At 31.4% G+C, this 18,460-nt stretch overlaps 2 protein-coding genes across 2 annotated transcripts; both read right to left on the reverse strand.

The window, feature by feature from the left end:
- Window positions 1-818: 818 nt before the first annotated feature.
- On the reverse strand, window positions 819-3,353 carry LOC145755907 (uncharacterized). The gene is made up of 4 exons (XM_082572141.1): window positions 3,234-3,353; window positions 2,200-2,776; window positions 1,767-2,152; window positions 819-1,529 (listed from the first exon to the last, which is right to left on the reverse strand). Exons 1-4 carry the CDS (start codon window positions 3,351-3,353, stop codon window positions 819-821), a joined length of 1,794 nt encoding a protein of 597 aa, XP_082428267.1.
- A 3,979-nt stretch (window positions 3,354-7,332) lies between these two features.
- LOC145755908 (lactadherin-like) lies at window positions 7,333-13,827 on the reverse strand. Its single transcript, XM_082572142.1, has 7 exons — window positions 13,560-13,827; window positions 12,670-12,807; window positions 12,410-12,576; window positions 11,013-11,149; window positions 8,368-8,498; window positions 8,107-8,273; window positions 7,333-7,470 (listed from the first exon to the last, which is right to left on the reverse strand). The coding sequence occupies exons 1-7, from the start codon at window positions 13,825-13,827 to the stop codon at window positions 7,333-7,335; spliced, it is 1,146 nt and encodes a 381-aa protein (XP_082428268.1).
- Between the last annotated feature and the right edge of the window lie 4,633 nt (window positions 13,828-18,460).

The raw sequence follows: 18,460 nt of genomic DNA on the forward strand, positions 1-18,460 counted from the left end.
ATCATTATCATATAAAATACACTTAACTTCTTTCTCCACAATCACAATTATTAAAAAAATACAACACACTCACAACTTCGCCTTCCACGTAAAGCGACACCATAATCAAAAGGTACATAATAGACATAAACTAAATTATTCTGCGATGCGAAAATAAATAATATACTGGGTTAAATAATACAAAACTACATTACATGGCTATACGTTTCACTGTCAATTAAAAATGGATGGTAATTCTATATCAAATTAATTAATTATCACAAGATTAAGGAAAAATATATTCAGTAAAAATCTGACGCATACATAGAAAAACTATGTCACTATTGATAATGTTTTTTTTTTAGGTTTTTACTATATAGTAAAAACTGAACAACAACAGGAAATGTTATCGAGATATAACCTAAATCCAAAATTGGGGCGATGATATGTACATACATAGCGTCTATACAATGTTTAACTATCTCAATATAATGACGCAATAAATTGGGTTATTCTAATTACCTTATGGGTAATTAGATCTGTCCTTGAATAAAAAGGTATTTCTTAGTTTTTATACCTCTTTGAGTAACTAATACATATAAATATTGCTTTTTCCAATTCTCTTATTGTTAATAAATTTGTACGGCTTTTAACCGCATAGAATGGTAGCGAGTTTACACAGTTATTTGGGTTCACAGAACGAAAGTTATTATTTTGCCTGAGAAGGGGTTCTTTTATATTCTTTTTTTGTATTTTATAATGGGTTGGTTCTGGTTGATAGTGTTGATAAAGTTTGTAAATATATTTTTTTTTTGATACCCCCAGTTTTGCGGCGGAAATTACATCACGGCTGTCAATGCAGGTGATTTTGGCCATTTCTTTGTGAACCAGCACCACAGCTGTTTTGAGGCTAGGAAAGCCTTTGCAGCGTAATTGATTGCGATGCTAAGTGCTTTTCCTACAGTACCAAAAAAAGTATGCGACTCGTTTTTTATTACAATGTGTTCAATTTGGGAGAACACATGCTCTCCAGATTCTTCTACAACAATAAACATTTTTTTCTTGTAAGTTGTACCTTTTATTTGAACACTTGAAGTTGTAACTGAATTGGTTTCATTAATTCCTTTTTCCATAAATAACTTCTGATATTTAGTAGTGAAATCTGGCAAACAAACTGGTGAACACTTTGAATATTTTATTTGGGCTTTAGAACCCCTGCCCTCATACAGAAATGAACACAGTAATTGGTGTTTGTTAGCCAAAGTATAAGTTATATTTTTACAATTTCTGGCACATCTTTTAAAATAAGAATGTTTGCTTTCAAGGCGCATTGTCCACCATTTTATAAGGGGCCCAAATTGAAACACAAGAGCAGCATAATGTAATAAATAGTGGTGTTTAGGTCTACGATTCACAGAAGGAAAATGTTTTTTGCGACGATCCACATAATCACGAACAATAGCATCCAAATAAAGTATTTGTCGACGTGAAATTTTATGACTACAAACCAATTCCACGATTTCTTTCAAGGTTAGATAGAGTTTCCATACCTTATCAGTATTTTTTTAAATTTTATCAAACATAATTAATGGAAAAAGTTTTAAGAGACTCCAGTTTTCAGCAGCTTGACCTCCAAGTCTCATGCTTGAGGAAGAAATGATTGATGGTTTGGATGATGCATCTTTACCACAGTATTTAAATGTTAAAATTCTTTTATTTAATAGTGCATAGGTAAACCACTTTACTTTTACAAAATACTTAATAAACAACGCCAGATCATAACTAACAACACCTTCAAATAAATCATGACCTAAGCAAGGTGGAAGTCCTGGTTTGCACACAGGAAAAGAGGATAGTTCATTTAAAACAGAAGAAAACTTGATTCCCATGTATGATTGAAAACTGTTGTCTTCGACAGATTTTGCCGCTTGGTCATAATTTTGCATTGTTCGACACTGTCCATCAACATCAGGATATTGTAAAAATGTATCCTTAGTTATTAAACAGTACCTGCAGAAGTACATAGAGTTAAAATTCTCACAAAAACCACCAATGCAGTGTGATCCCAAGTTATCCCCCAAAAATGCAGCAATGTTGCATTTTACAGTATCTTTTCCACTAGAGAGTCCATTAAGTTCCAAGTTTTTTAAATCAAATATTAAACGTTGAAACACTTTTAGTTGTCCAAAATATTTAAGGTATCTTTCTTAACAAGCATACCTAAAATAATATTATCGAGGCAATTTCTTTTGTGTGGTACCAAGTTGCCCATCATTGCATAAACGGCAAGTATTTTGTGTTTTTTTTTACTGGATCCTAATGGGTTAACAACTTCAAAAGCATCTTGATAAAGAAGAATTTGAACTAATTTTTTACTTTGAAGTTTAGAAAAAAGACTTCCATCCCAAATATCATTATAAATGCCAGGTTTTAAAACACGTGTAGTGTGAATAAAAAAATCGTTTTTATGTGTCTCCAAAATATTTGCAATGGACTTATGAATCGGAACATAGTGTAAAAAACAGTCAGTAGAATTTTCTGTTCCAAGAAATATTTTTATTCGTTCCACAAAAGTAAATTCATTTTTGTAATATTCAGATCGACAGTGCTCAGTTCGAAACAACCCATTATCCTTATTGCAAAGGGTTAATAAGGAACATTTATTTAAAACAGTCTTATATGCAGGAGTCTCTTTTAATTCCAATAAAATATTTTGCTGAATCAGCTCACTAACTGTTGCAATTTCATTAACAATTACTTGTATGGTGCTTTTTGGAACTAGATGAAAACTTTCCAACTTTAATAAAAATAAAGCAAAAGGGAAACAACATTTAAATGCAAAGACGGCAAAACATTATTGCAATCAACCACTTCTTCTGTATTGGAATTTAATGTTAGAGAAATTGTAGTTTCAGTGGTAATTAACTGTTGTTATCTTGGTTTTTGCTTTTTTAGCCTATGGCGACGAAATATATGGCATGTAAACACATTGATATATTTCGCAACACAGTTAAAATATGGACAAACAATTTCAGTTTGCATAGTTATATGCCACTTTAGGTGTTTAATAAGTTCAGTCCATTCACTAAACTTGTTTTCACATATTACAACACAACATGTGTAGGATGCATTTTCATTATGATGTATATTGCGATTTGGAATATCACACAAGTTACTTTTATATGGTAGTAAATTGATATGTTTTCTTTTACAATGTGTGTACAAGGCTGAATATGACTTAAACAAATGTTTACATCCATAATTATAACATTTGAACATATAATTGTGAGCATTCCGATGACTTGATACATGACGTAAATAATCGTAAATAGAATAACCAGCATGGTACCAATGGTTACAAAAATCACGTTCATTTTATTTTCTATTAACGTTAGCCTAAACAAAAAACTAGATTAATAAAGCGTACTGATTTAAAAAAAGCGAGTGCGGGCAGGCCCTTCAACTGGCTGGTTGTAGGTACAAGGTCCTACTCGCTATACATTTTTTATATAATTAAGTTTTATTTGGTTAAACAAAATTTCCAACCTTTCTGCTTCTTTAAATCAATTGATTAGTTCTAACGCACAACGGTAAACATTTTTTTAGCAACTCCCACCAACCACTTGCGAACAAAAGGACAAAATTCGTAAAAATTCTTTCGCACGTGGATTCATAAAAATCTTTTAACAAATTATTTATCCTCAGTTTAATTTATTTAGTAATTGGATTTAACTAAAACCAACGTCAAAAAAAATACAAAACGTTAAGATATTGGTAATTAAATAAAATTTATTTTATTTAAAAATTTTAATTTTTAATGTGAATCTAAAGACAACCTAAAAATATTTAATTAATAGCTTGATAAAAAGGTTTAATAACGTTTTTTATCTTTTTAAGATAATAATTCGACCTTTTAAATTAAAATTTTTACTTAAAATTTTTTAATTTGTTCCAAAATTTTATGTTAAATTAACATAAATTTAACTGTCAAATTACATTACATAAACATTTTGTATTTTTACACAACTTTCTCCAGAAAATTTACATACAAGAATTGTATTTTTATTAAACAGAAACTTTTATGTAATTTTTACACAAAAGTTTCTGTATATTTACCGAAATTTTTTGGCACTCGACTTTAAATAAGAACATCCCAACTGTAAATATAAGTGCGACAACTAACAGTCGCCAAAATGGACTTTATTGTAATATTTTTATTAATAATTGTATATTTTTTATGCTCGTGGATACCGGCGCTGACGCCACGGTATTAAGCTTTAAAGCCTTTAAAGCAGCCAAACTGTCGCTGGAGTCTTCACACTTCGTTTTAAATGGAATAGGCAATGGAAAATTACCAGTGCAAGGAAGTTGTACTATCAAGTGTAGATTCAATGCCTTATATTATGACCACAACGTGTTGGTGTCGGATACATTAGAAGAAGGAATCATTGGACTGGACTTTTTACAAAAATATCGCTTCAACATTAACCTTACATCGACCTTTCTTCAAAATGACCTTGAAAAAGTAAAAATTCAAGTGGTAACAAGAAACAAGCCATACCCAAAAGTGATCGAAGTAGAAAACTAAGGCGTGTTTACCGATGACGACGATACCCAAAACATGATAAAAAGAGCCGTGAAATTTGTAGATTCGGATCAATATCAAAAAGTGAAAAACTTAATTGAAAGTTTTGTAAGGCACGCCAAAGAAAAACTTCCTACCACTTCTACCTTTCACCATATTAATACCGGTAACACAGCAGCAATAAAACAAAGGCCGCGAAGGTTGCCGCAATCCAAGCAAGTAGAAGCTGACAAGCTTGTAGAAAAAAAATGCTAGAAGACAAAAAAGGCTAGACGGAATAATTTCTCTGTCTTTTAGTCCTTGTTGCTCGCCAGTAGTAATGGTGTAAAAAAAGATGGCACAACTCGGTTCTGTGTGAATTACCGCCAATTAAATAATATAACTAAAAAGGATTCCTATCCCTTGCCAAAAATAGATTCTATGTTAGATGCAGTCAGTGGGTCAAAGTGGTTTGCAACGTTTGACTTTAAGGGCGGTTATTGGCAGGTACCGGTTGACCCAGTTGATAAAGAAAAAACTGCCTTTTCAACTGGAAATGGATTAGATCATGTTAACGTAATGCCATTTGGACTTTGTGGTAGTCCAAGTACGTTTGAGAGATTAATGGAACAAGTGTTGCAAGGTATACCATCCTCTGTTTGTCTCGTATACTTGGATGATATATTAATCCACGCTAAAACGTTTAACCAACTTTAAGTTTTTAAACGTCTAATGAACGCTAACCTAATGCTAAATTCAGCAAAGTGTAACTTATTTTGCAATAAAGTAGAATACTTGGAACACGTCATTTCGGCCAGTGGAATATCAACATCGCCAGAAAAAGTAAAAGCTGTTAAGGAACGCCCACAACCAAACAGTCTTAAGCAATTGCAGAGCTTTCTGGGATTGGCATCCTACTATAGAAAGTTTATACAATTTTAGCTCAACCGTTGTATGATCTTTTGAACATTTTCATTTTTATATTTGAACATTTTCATTTTTTTTTTCTCCGTGAACATTTTCATTTTTATATTTACGGTCGAACAGTGCACATAAGGAGTGACCATGGCTCCATAAAATAGCTTTTGAATTTTAAAAATCCAGACTTTTGAATTTTAAAAATCCCAGTCAAATGGGTCGCTGGCTCGAAAGGCTGGAACAATACGACATTAAAACCTTTCATCGTCCTGGTGTGCAACATAATAACGCAGATGCAGTGTCGCGCAGACCATGCATATAGCTGATAACTGCAACTACTCTAGTCGAGTAGAAAGTAAATTTTTACCAATTGATACTTGTGTTTATTCGTGTATCTCAAACCCCGTTTCCGACACTGATCTGCGTGAGGCTCAGCTAGGCGACCACGACATAAAATGTATTCAAAACCTGTTACAATTGTGCTTTAAGAAAAGGACCTTTATATAAACAAAAAGAGCCAATGAAATTACACCGGGTGGTCTATCCATTAGAAAGAGTAGCCATTGACGTAATGGGGCCATTACCGACATCTTATTTAGGTAATCGATACATTCTTGTGGTAATGGATTATTTCACAAAGTGGCCAGAAGCATACCCGATGCCGAGTCAAGAAACCGCTACAGTGGCTAAGACTCCTTAAGTTCAATTTAAGATAATTAACAAAACCCGTTGTATAACTGTTGTTATTCTACGTTTAGGTCGCGCATTCGACCTTCCCATATCGAGGATAAAAATATATACAAAAATTGGTATTTATGTTTCTTATATTCTTTTCTGTTAAATAAAGACTGTTTCCAGTTATGTAAAAAAGTGAAAACGAACTGAGAGCATTAAGATCGTTTTATTTATTATTTTGTCTTGTGCTAAATAAATTTTTCCGTACAATTTTGTTTTTTTCATCACTCCTTCATTTTATTTCATTTTTTTAATTTGAAATATATTTTATCTTATAGTAATTATGAATAACATAATTTATACTGGGTTTGGTGACCATGTCATAATATACTTAAATATACTTATAAAATATATAATAAACTTAAATATACTTATAAAGTCATAATATACTTATAAAATCTTAATGTAAACATTTATACTTTTGGCATGTTTTAAATCATTAAATTAATTGTCATTTTTCCCGTCGCATTGTTGTAATATTTATTGTAAATTTATTTATTTGCTTTTATCAATGCGCGAAAAACCGATTAAATAGATACTAGAATTGGGTTATAAATGCTACACAATAAAACGATAAGTTTTAAAAATTAAAGATTTCAAGTTATAGTTGGCCAAAAAATTTAAAGCTTTTAAATTAGGCAGTCAATTTGAGTATTTTTTTTAGTAAAATTAACAAGCAGTGAAAAAATACTAAACTTAATTTTTACTGTAAATAATAAAATATGTTTTATGTAAACCATTTTCAATGCAACCGACAATCTGTTTGTTGTTGGATACTTACAGTAACTTGTGCTTGCTTATAGGTTGACCGTGTTAAACATATTTACAACAAAACCACTTAAACATGATGTGCTTTTAAAGGTCAACAACCTTGCTTAACAGGAGATTTAAATATTACTACTACAGACTTAGTTACATTATGTTTATTCACACATTTAATAAACCCAACTATTACAGCCTTAACATTTTAGTACATTTACAGAATTTTATTTTTTGTAAGAATTAATTAATATAACACGGATTATTTGTTCAAAATTATAAAATTAAATAGTTTGCAAGTTTTAATATATTACATAACTAAAGAATTTTAATTAACAAATAGGAATTAAAATAATTAACCGAAAGAAATGTGTTTACTAGCAAGAAAAAAGCTCCATGCGAAGAAAGGGAAAACCACGCCATGTTTGTGGATACAATCGAACATAGCGAGCTCTTATAGGTTCAGGAAAGTTGTTGAACTTGTAACCATCGTTGTTCTTGTTTCCACTGAAGACCTATAAAAAGATTTAACGTAATAATATTCAGGTTTTGTTTAAGATATTAATTATTGTAATTAAACTTTTATAATTTTAATAATCGCGCATTGTTCATTGCTTCACATTTAACTTAAAGGGACTGCAACATGCAAAATAAAAATGTTGATAAAGGGCTAAAAAGAAAGCTGTTTTTAAGTAAGTTAAGTACTAAAAACTGCTTTCCAAGCTACTTCGTACGCTGGGACCAAAGTAGCTACGTTCGGCCTTAAGAAAACAGTAGATTATAACTTGCGTTAAATTAAAAACTCGGTTAACATTTTTAGACCAAAATATATAACTTTTACTAAAAAACAGAAAGCATGTCGCAGAAATTTAAAACTTTATTGTTAAAAACCACGAATAATTAAGTTTTGTAACAAGCTATGACATCACAAAACAATTGAAATGGGGATTGTTTAAACAATGGTTTGCTTGGTTATTATTATCTAGCTTGTAAACAACACACAACTTTTAAAAACAAGTTTTGGTGATTTTAATTAAAACATTTTTAATTAAGTAAACTTTTTTAAATTAATTAACACCAATTAATTAAAAACTGTTTCTAAACTTTAATAAGTTCAACAAAATAAATTTTCGTTTTAAATTTAAGCTTACCAGATCATTTCCATTATTTTGGATGAACTGCATATCTGATGTACTGGACCCATAAGATATCTTATAGCTGGTCACCCAATAAGAACTATAGGGATCTCCTTGTGTCCCAACTCCTGTCACTTGATTTGATGTCTTGAGGTCAATTTGGATCCATTCCCCAACCCTGTCTAATAATTTAAATAAAACAATGTTAATGTTTATTTTCCACTAATTACAAAAGTTGTGAAACTTATAAGATAGCAAATAATTCCAACAACTTACCTTCATCAGGTGCCCAACCATTGGCACGAGCATCCAACCTTGCTTTATGTGGTAAGAAAGCGCCCCAATAAGAACTGGCTGTGATGTCACTATCCGGTATTCTTCCATCTTTTAACCCAAGCGCACAAAAACTAGCATAAAAAAAGAAACCCAAAAATAACTTTTCTGCAACATTTACTTTAACTTTTTTTTTCTGGCAACTTTAAAGTAACGTTTTTTTAACGTTTTGAAAGTTATAATAACGTTGGGTGTTAGCTGGGAATGCATTATTTGTATATTTGAAGGCAGCTGGCTGCTAAGATGTCTCTGGGAGCAATTTCGCTATTCAACGAAAAATTTAAAGGCAAAAGTATTTATTCCTATTGAATTTAATAGAAAATTAAGAAGTTTATCAGACTTGGCGTAATGGCATCGGAGTTTTGGTTATTTTTTTTGTATACTGGATTTTCCATGCTCAAGAGTAAAAGAATATTGTGCAAGGCAAAATTTAATCATTTTATAAAATTTGCTATAACATTAAGGTTTTTAGTTTCTACTGAAACTAAACCCAGTGACATATTATGGTCTTCACAACTCCTACAACAATTTGTAGAATCTACAGTTTATGGGAATGCATTTGTAACATACAATATTCACAGTTTATCACACTTGGCTGGCGATTATAAAAACTTTAGGTCATTGGATTTAATTTGTTGTTTTCCATTTTAAAGTTATCTAGGACGTCTTAAAAATTGTGTTCGATCTGGATTTAAGCCCCTGCAACAGGTAGCAAATTATGCTCATTTTCTAAATAAAAATATTCAAAAGACCATTGAAAATAACAAAGCTCCAACCCAAAAAGGTTTACGTGAGTATGGTGTTGAAGGATGAATTTCCTGTAGCCCATTAAAACAAAATAACCATTAGAAAATGTACAATTAGAAGACAAACCGAAGGAGACAGTACAGTACTTTTTTGAGTCCTGTAAAGTGGCTGAAGTGTGCGTATTGTTATAGATAATAAAAAAAATATATTTTATTTTAAAACAATATAAAAAAGTGGAAAATCTTTTTAATCACCCATGTCCATCAGTAGATGTGGTGGTATTTTTAGTATATTGTTTATCCAATAATTATTCTATTTTAAAGATGTCAAGCAAGCAAAGCAAATGTTTATGTATTCCTTACAAAAAAGTTTGTTGCATGTACTTTAGTTCACATGCTGTAATTGTTGAAATTTTAATTTCATAACGAAAAAGTACTTTAAAGGTTGTGATATTTTAATAATACCGAAAATCTTTTTTTAAGATTTTTGTATTAAATATGAAAAGTTATACGTGTGTTAAATTTGAAAATCGAACCACTGATGTAATTCCAGAACAGTGGATGTTATCCCCCACTGAGTGCTTGTGGCCCCCATCATCAAGCAATGCAAACTTTCAAATGATTGTGTCGAATAGAATTAGTTCAAAAGGATTGGAAGGCATTTTCATGTGCCATACTTTGCCAAGCTTGCAAGTTTTTTGTGTTTACAAATCAATATTTTCATTAACAACAACATATTTATTTAGCTACTAAGGATAAGTGTGTGAGAAGGGCTTATGCCGCAACTAATTTGGAAACTGAGTCGGAAGAATCCTCTCAAAATTACAAGCTTAAATAAACTAAAGCCGGTCGCAATATTCAGGAATACTTTAGGTTTTTTCGTAAATAATGTAACAGTAAATGAACCATAAACAATGCTTTAAATGGGAAACTTTTTAGAGATTACTTGTCAGAATCTGAAAAACATTTTAAATTTCGTGTGCCACAGTTGCCGTTTTCTCGAAAAAGAACTTTTAAAAATTCATCACCAGAAATTGATATATGAGGAAGCGGCATACTTCGTCCGGTTTAATTTCAATGTATAATGCATATATAAATCTTGGATGTTTAACCGGTGATTATCCGGGGGACATAATATGGGCCTTGGAAATAGGGGGATAATTCGAAAAATTGCTGACTGGGTAGGGCCATTACCTTCTTTGTTTGACCCAGTTACATCGATGTGTTTGCTTGCTGGTCCGCAAATCAGTAGTAATCGTAACAGCACTAACTTTTTGTTCAATCTCACCTTCTAATCCTTCCCACACCTCTGTTTTAAGAGCAGGTAGTATTGTGCGGGATGGTATTTTAAACCTGGGCTCTAGAACTTTCATAAAATCTCTAAAACCTTCGTCATTTAAAACCTTTCGTCAATGAAAATGACTGCAAATTTTTAATATTATAACTTCTTTTGTTGCCTGGACAGCCACTTGAAATAACTAATTTGCATTTATTACACATTGCTTTACTTTCACTATCTTTGATTACAGTCTTTAACCAAATATTAGACCTACGATTTGACATTGCAGTAACTGTTCACTTGAAAATAGAAAATTTAAACATTACTACTATAGACTTTGTTACATTATGTTTATTTACACATTTAATAAACCCAACTAGTACAGCCTTAACATTTTAGAACATTTAAAGAATTTTATTTTTCGTAAGATTTAATTAAAATAACACGGATTATTTGTTCAAAATTACAAAATTAATTAGTTTACAAGTGTAATATATAAAATAACTGAAGAATTTTAATTAACAACTAATTAAACTAATTAACCGAAAGAAATATGTGATTACTAGCAAGATAAAAGCTCCATGCGAAGGAGGGGATCACGATACCAGGTTTGTGGATACAATCGAACATAGCGAGCACTTATAGGTTGAGGAAAGTTGTTCAACTTGTAACCATTTCTATCTTCGTTACCAACAAAGACCTTAAAAAAGATTTAATATAATATTTAACGTAATAATATTCAAGTTTAAGATAATAATTATTTAAATTTTATAACTTTAATAATCGCGCGTTGTTCATCGCTTCACATTTAACTTAAAGGGACTGCAACATGCAAAATAAAATGTCTATAAGGGGCATTGTGACGTGTTTGCGGGCCCCTGATTACAATCTAAATGGCTTATTTTTTGCCCAAAAGTTACAGATTTTTGCTATTTTAAATAAAAAAAATGTTACGACGCTGCTTAAATTTAAGTTATCGACTTTATATTTAAGTTGTGCATAATTTAAGCTTAAGCTTTCGTGTTGACACTGGTTTTTAGGGAGCTAAAACAGCGTCCATAGCAACGTGATATAAATACGTTTTATGTCTTGCAAAAACAGTTTTATGGACATAAATCACAACCACAAAATTAAATGTAGCCTGCACTTCAAAAAAACCTGTTTTAAATTAACACTAAGGCTAAAAAGGAGGCTGTTAGTTAGGTACTAAAAACTGCTTTCCAAGCTACTTCGTACGCTAGGACCAAAGTAGCTACGTTCGGTCTTAAGAAAACAGTAGATTATAACTTGCGTTAAATTATAAACTGACAACTTATTTACTACTTGGAAAAAACATTATTTACTACTTGAAAAAAAAACAAGTAGTAAACCCCATTTGTGGCTAAAAATGTAAAAGAAAGTCAGCACTGGAAAATAATAAAACTGAAATACAATATCGGTAAAAAATTGTGATCCAGTTTAGCCTTAGAACCTGTAGAATTTAAAAAAACATCAATATTGCTATATTGGACATGTTTTAATAAAAAATCGTTTTTCCAGTTAAACAACGACTGAAGACCGAGTACAAACATAAGAAAACCCACATAAATATTTTATACCGGTTCACGGGATTTTTACAATGTCAATTTTTAAAATTACAAAACTTATCTTTTAAATTAATAAAAAATTTAAAACTGTCGCAGACCCTTTATTGTTAAAAACGACAAATAATTAAGTTTTGTAACAAACTATGACATCACAAAAAATTAGAATAGGGATTGTTTAAACAATGGTTTGCTTGGTTATTACCATCTAGCTTGTAAACAACACACGACTTTTAAAAACAAGTTTTGGTGATTTTAATTAAAACATTTTTAATAAAATAAACTTTTTTTAATTAATTATCCCCAATTAATTAAAAACTGTTTCTAAACTTTAATAAGTTCAACAAATTAAATTTTCGTTTTAAATTTAAGCTTACCAGATCATTTCCATTATTTTGGATGAACTGCATATCTGCTGTACTGGGCCCATAAGATATCTTAAAGCTGGTGACCCGATAAGAACTACGTGAACTTCCTTGTGTCACAACTCCTGTCACTCGAGTTGATGTCTTGAGGTCAATTTGGATCCATTCCCCAACCCTGTCTATTAATTAAAATAATGTTAATGTTTATTTTCCACTAATTACAAAAGTTGTGAAACTTTATTATAAGATAAAAAATAATTCCAACAACTCACTTTGTTTAGGTAACCAACCATAGGTATGAGCATCCAACCTTGCTTTAGGTGGTGGAAAAATGATGTCATAATAAGAGCTAGCTGTGATGTCACTATCCGGTATTCTTCCATCTTTTAACCCAAGCCCACATACACTAGCTATAAATATTTAGGTTCATGTTTATTTAGAATCAATCTTATAAGTTAACATGATTTAGCTTAACTCATAAATATTTAAATTGTAAAATTAAATATTACAAAATGTTTATAAATTGTTATATTGTCTGCTTACTGTTAGAACCTCGTAACTTAAAATTTGACAAAAAATATAAATTTAGCGGCATTAAAAAAATGATTTAGTTTGTAATGAAAAAAAAACTTTTTACTAATTGTTTATTTGATTTTTGAACTTTAAATAACCTTGTATTTTAAGTAAAAAGATCAAGTGGTTAAAGTTTTGTTAACATACAAATGTTGTTTAATTAAAACTGGTTGCGATTTAAAAAAAAACAAAAATTTTAATTTATAAACAGAAAAAATTTCAGTAGATATTAAAAAATACAAATTTTAAAAGCAGCGTTTTTTGAGCATAGATTCTATAAAACATTTAAAGTTATTTAAATTAAAAATTTATTTAATTAAAACTGACATAATAACTTAACATCGTTTGTTAATATAATAACTAAATATCTATGATATAATTAATTTGACAGATAAGTTTTAGCACTTAAAAATGCCACTGTATTAAGTATACTTGTTTATATAAGTAACAAATAAACCATACAAAATATACTTGCAAGGTTTAAAAAGTTATTTAATTGTCTTAAGATTGTTTTTATTTAAGTTTTGAGGTTCTAGCAGTAAGCCGATGATATTATTATTATTTAACAAATGTAAAGTGACCAAAATACCTGCTTTATCAGGAAAAACTCTTTTTAATATTGCAACAATTTCATCATGACACGAACACCCTCCAGTAGCCCCAATTGGCCCAATTTCACCCCTTGAACCTTGTTCACCCTTCGCTCCAGCAGGGCCAAGCTTGCCTGGTCTCCCTTGGGTTGACCTTAGCTCCCTGAAAGCGGGACTATCGGGGCTTGCATTAAAACAAACTTTGTTTTTTCTGGATGCAGCTAAGCATAACCAGAAGCACAAAAACATAAATATTTTTAAACTCATTTCAGCAAGTTTCAAGTTACAATTGTTTTATTCTAAACTCATTTAACAAGCTAGTTATACTTTTGTTATTAATATTTATCACAAATGATTAAAAATATATTTTCGTCTGTTGCGACATTTTTGTATCAAAACACGCAGATACCAAAACGCGCCAAAAATTATATCTTAATTAATCATCAAATCGGCTGTTATTTAAAAATAAATTTTAAACGAGATGTGACGACACTAAGACGTAACAAAAAAAACGCATTAAAATACTTATTCGAAATGTTATCTAATAAGATTTGAAGCGGCAGTAACCTAAACTGTTTGAGTGTTAGTCTCTGACTGTTTGAATGGAAATGTAAAGTCGCCTCATTTTTCTCGTATATATAGACATACAGTCAGAAGCTTTACGATATCTACTTATGACAATTCTTAATTAACTTAATAACCATACAACGTTAATATTTGTAAACCTAAACAATTTTATCTAGTAACGCATTCAAATATCTTTTAAAATTTAATTGTGATGTCATAATCTACTAAAGTGACGATATAGCCCGCTAACGGAGCCGCAAAGCGAGTCAGCTATTGTGGCATGCAACGAGGTTTCCCATAACAGCGTTAAAAATGTAGAACTTTTCAAGATTGTGCCAGTTAAAGTGTGGGGCAACAATCAAAGTAATTTTGTGAACACTTTTCTGGATAACGGTTCAGATACAAGTATTTGTACTGCAAGCCTTGCAAAGAAATTAGAAGGAAACAAAAGAACACACCGAACTTTATACAGTAAATTAAGTAACTAGTCATGGGAGCCGAGTTGACTCACTGTGTGTAAAGGAGGTCAAACCGAATCGTTTATTGTCAAAGAGGTTTTGGCACTTGATCATTTTGTCAATATAGGTGACAGCATTACAACCAAGAAAGTGGCAAACATGTATCCGCATCTGCGTGCCCTAAAGTTTCCTGAACTTAAAACAAAATCAGTGGAGCTACTTCTGGGAAACAATGTTCACGATGCATTCAGGGTTTCTGAATGGCGTTACGGCAAAAAGTGCCAGCCTTTTGGCCCGCATACGGTGTTGGGTTGGACGTTGTTTGGCTCAGACCTTAACCCAAGAAAATGGCTGACACTATGAAATTGGATAACTCTGGAAAAAGAATTAGAAGTTAATTGCAAACCTTAAAACTTTTAGTCAATATAGGGAAGAAATCGATGAATATGTAAAATAAGGACATGGGACTGTATTAGCTAATAGGAATTGTGTAAACGATATAACGTGGTATATACCACACCACTCTAAGTTCATAATAGTGTTTGATTGTGTTGCAAAACACTGCGTTGTTTTTTTTAATGACGTTTTATAACAGGGACTTTACTAACAGCTTCGTGGAAGTGCTTTTACGATCCGGGTCCAGAACTACATATTAACACTTGGAATAATTGGCTTAACACTCTTGTTAATTGAGAGAACATTAGTATACATAGATGTTTTAAACCTTAATATTGATTATCGTTGTATTTAGTTTTATCGCTGAAAGAACTGAAGCCCGGTTTTAGTCAAAGGCAATATGTACGTTGGTGGCAGGCTACATAATTCAACCGTCCTCTAATCACCGAACATCCGATGATTCTTCCATCTAACCAGGTTGTAACCGAGCTTATTGTAACAAAGTATCATGGCATGGGCATTCAGTAACAATGCATGTCTTGTCCCCCATTGATGGCTGAGGTGGAACGAATTTTAAACAGCAGACCTCTGGTGCCACTCAGCGACGACTGCAAGGATGAATTGGCATTGATGCCAAGTATGTTGCTGAACAATGGACAACGACCTGCCTCCAGACACGTTTATCAAGGAAGATAGTTACAGACGATCTTGGAGGTTCTACTTCTTGCTGATCAATTTTGGGGGAAATTGACAAAGGAGTATTTGACTTTGTTACAATTGCGACAAAAATGGCTTCAGCCGATGAGGAATTTCACGATTGGCGACTTTTTTGTTAATGAGAACGCGAAGAGTGGTTTGTTAATGAGAACGCGAAGAGAGGACTCTGACCGAAAGGGATCATCAAGAAGTTAGACAAGAACGGGATGGTGCGCCGTGTCCAGTGGATATGCTACCTTAACCTGAGACAAAGTTTGCCTTCTAGAAGGGGTCGCATAAATTCTGTATTTTCTATGTTTTTTGTGTTTACGCCTGCCTCACAGTTTTCTTCTTTACACATTTTAAAAAAAGAAATATTTAAAAAATTAACATATATATTTATCTTAACAACCGGTTAAAACTTTTTTAACTATTATACTTTTCGCCAAATTTTATTTTAAATATCGGTAAAATATGTTCTTGCGTTAAAAGTATACGCGGGCTTAACGCTGCAGGCTCCCCGCAGTTTAATAAAAAATTTTGCAGGCCGAAAGCTATTAGTCGTAAAATTTTGCAGGCCAGAAGCACCCGTCTTTAATCTGTTTATAAAAAGGTTTTTGAGACAAAAATCTTCAAAAAAAAAAATATTCTAAAAACCAACATATGTCATTAACGTAACAACCAATAAAAACTTTTATATACACTGTACTTTGAGCAAAATTTTTATTTTATTTTAATTATCGGTAAAATATGGTCTTACGCTGACTTTATACACGGGAATTTCATCGCCGACTTCCCGCCGTATTTTGCAGGACAAATCTTTTGGCAACTCTTTAAACGTTTTATTCTTTGTGTTTTAGTATATAAATTTATATACATTAACACGGGCAATAACTAATAACATATTTATGCACATTCTTCAGTGTAAAAAATGATAAATTAATGCCTTTTCTTCAAATATTGTTTAGAAATACGGCCCTATTTCGCAAAATACGTGATATCATAATGCATCGTCTTGCGTCACCTAAAAGCGCGCGCTTTCAAATTATTTTTTTATAGGTTTTAGTTTGTAAAATTAAAAAATAAATTGACACAGGAAAAGAAAGATAACATGTTCTTGCACATTATTCTTTAAAAAAACTATTAATTTACTGCTTATTTTATTTCAAATACTGTCTAAAAAACTGTATAAAACTACGCGAAAATAAAATTTCTCGCGGTAATTAAAATGCGAAATCCCCGCTGTTCTAAAAAAAATCTTCGGGCTGAAGTGTTTGATTACCTTTTTGGTCAGTTCGCTGGACGTAAAAACTTACAAATAAGGAAGGCCGAAGTAAGGTTTAACATACAAGTAGACTTTCGCTTTTATACTTAATTTGTTAATTAAATACTTTGTAGTTTGTGTTTCGTATCATATAGTTTTTGTCGCATTTTTGTTTTAATTAAGTGTGGCCTTCTTATCGATGCCCATCTTTACAGCGTATTCTATTGGGGTTTAATAATTGTTTAAGCCATAGTAAGAGTTTATTAGATCCTACATTATTCAAGATATAAACTGCAGTCAACTAATCAAAAATTTTTCGCCAGACTCATCTCGCGGTGCTGCGATTTTTTTTAATTATTCCTCCTTTCTAGTTATATAGCCCATGAGTCACCTTTGTTATCTACGCCAACAAAAACTGATTAAATAGAATCTGACAACAACCTTACTTTAAAATAAAATTAAAATGTACGACCCTGAGCCCCACTGTTTAAAAATAAGTTCTGTTTATAAATTCTGGTATTTTTTCGTAAAGTAATTCTATATATACCTTAGCCTAGCAATCAAAATGCGATCCCAGCTCTTTTATAAATGCTGGTTTGAAACAGGTAGAAAAAGGCAATCTTTAAATTTAGGAGAATTAGTCACAAGTTTTTTTTGAATATATCTTTATCCTCGATGTGGAAGGTCGATTGCGCTAACTAAACATAGAGTTACCAAATCTCCAGTTGCATTTAACAGTTTTGGATATTATAGATTATAATTGCCCGGTAATTATGCTGCTGATTAAGTGCTGACTCAGCAGGAGTTTTCACCGTTTATAGCACTTTACTCGAGGGCGCTACAGCATAAGAGCAGTGGGGATTAAACCCACGACATCATGTTGGTGCAGCAAATGTTCTTACAACTACACCACGCTGCTAAATGTTTAATAATTACCAATAATTATTATTTTTTCAAATTATATAAAAACCAAAAAAACATTTAAAAAAAATGTGTCCTGTTGCTAGGACATCGAACTAAAATTAAAAGCAACAAAATGTAAATAATCTAAAAACCAAACCAACTTTTAAACAACGAAATTTTCAAGTTAATTTTATTACATTTTAAAGCAGTTAGTTATCCCATACCAAACAACTTGGTAGTTTACATTAAACTGAGTATTTTCAACATGGTGGTGTCAGCTAAATATGACGCAAAACCTGATGACGAATATTTATTTAAATTGTAAGCGAATATGTTATAAGGTTGTTGAACTTGGTTAATCATTTATAATATCGATAAATAAAAATAGTTGGTATCAGCTAGAACAAATATTGATGGCTGTATAACAGGAAGTTCTTTATAACACTTGATGTTTTTATAAGGTCGATATGAGCTGTGATTGCAAAAATTCTTCAAAATATTTACGCAATGTTTGCAAAATTCTCAGTAAATTTGTGTTTACTGAATTTCAACTTTTTGCAAACCTTGAACTAAAGTCCATATAATAAACATGTTGTTTACATGTATAATTATTTAC

This window comes from Corella eumyota, chromosome 6 (genome assembly GCF_963082875.1).
Source record: "Corella eumyota chromosome 6, kaCorEumy4.1, whole genome shotgun sequence".
Classification (NCBI taxonomy): Eukaryota; Metazoa; Chordata; class Ascidiacea; order Phlebobranchia; family Corellidae; genus Corella; species Corella eumyota.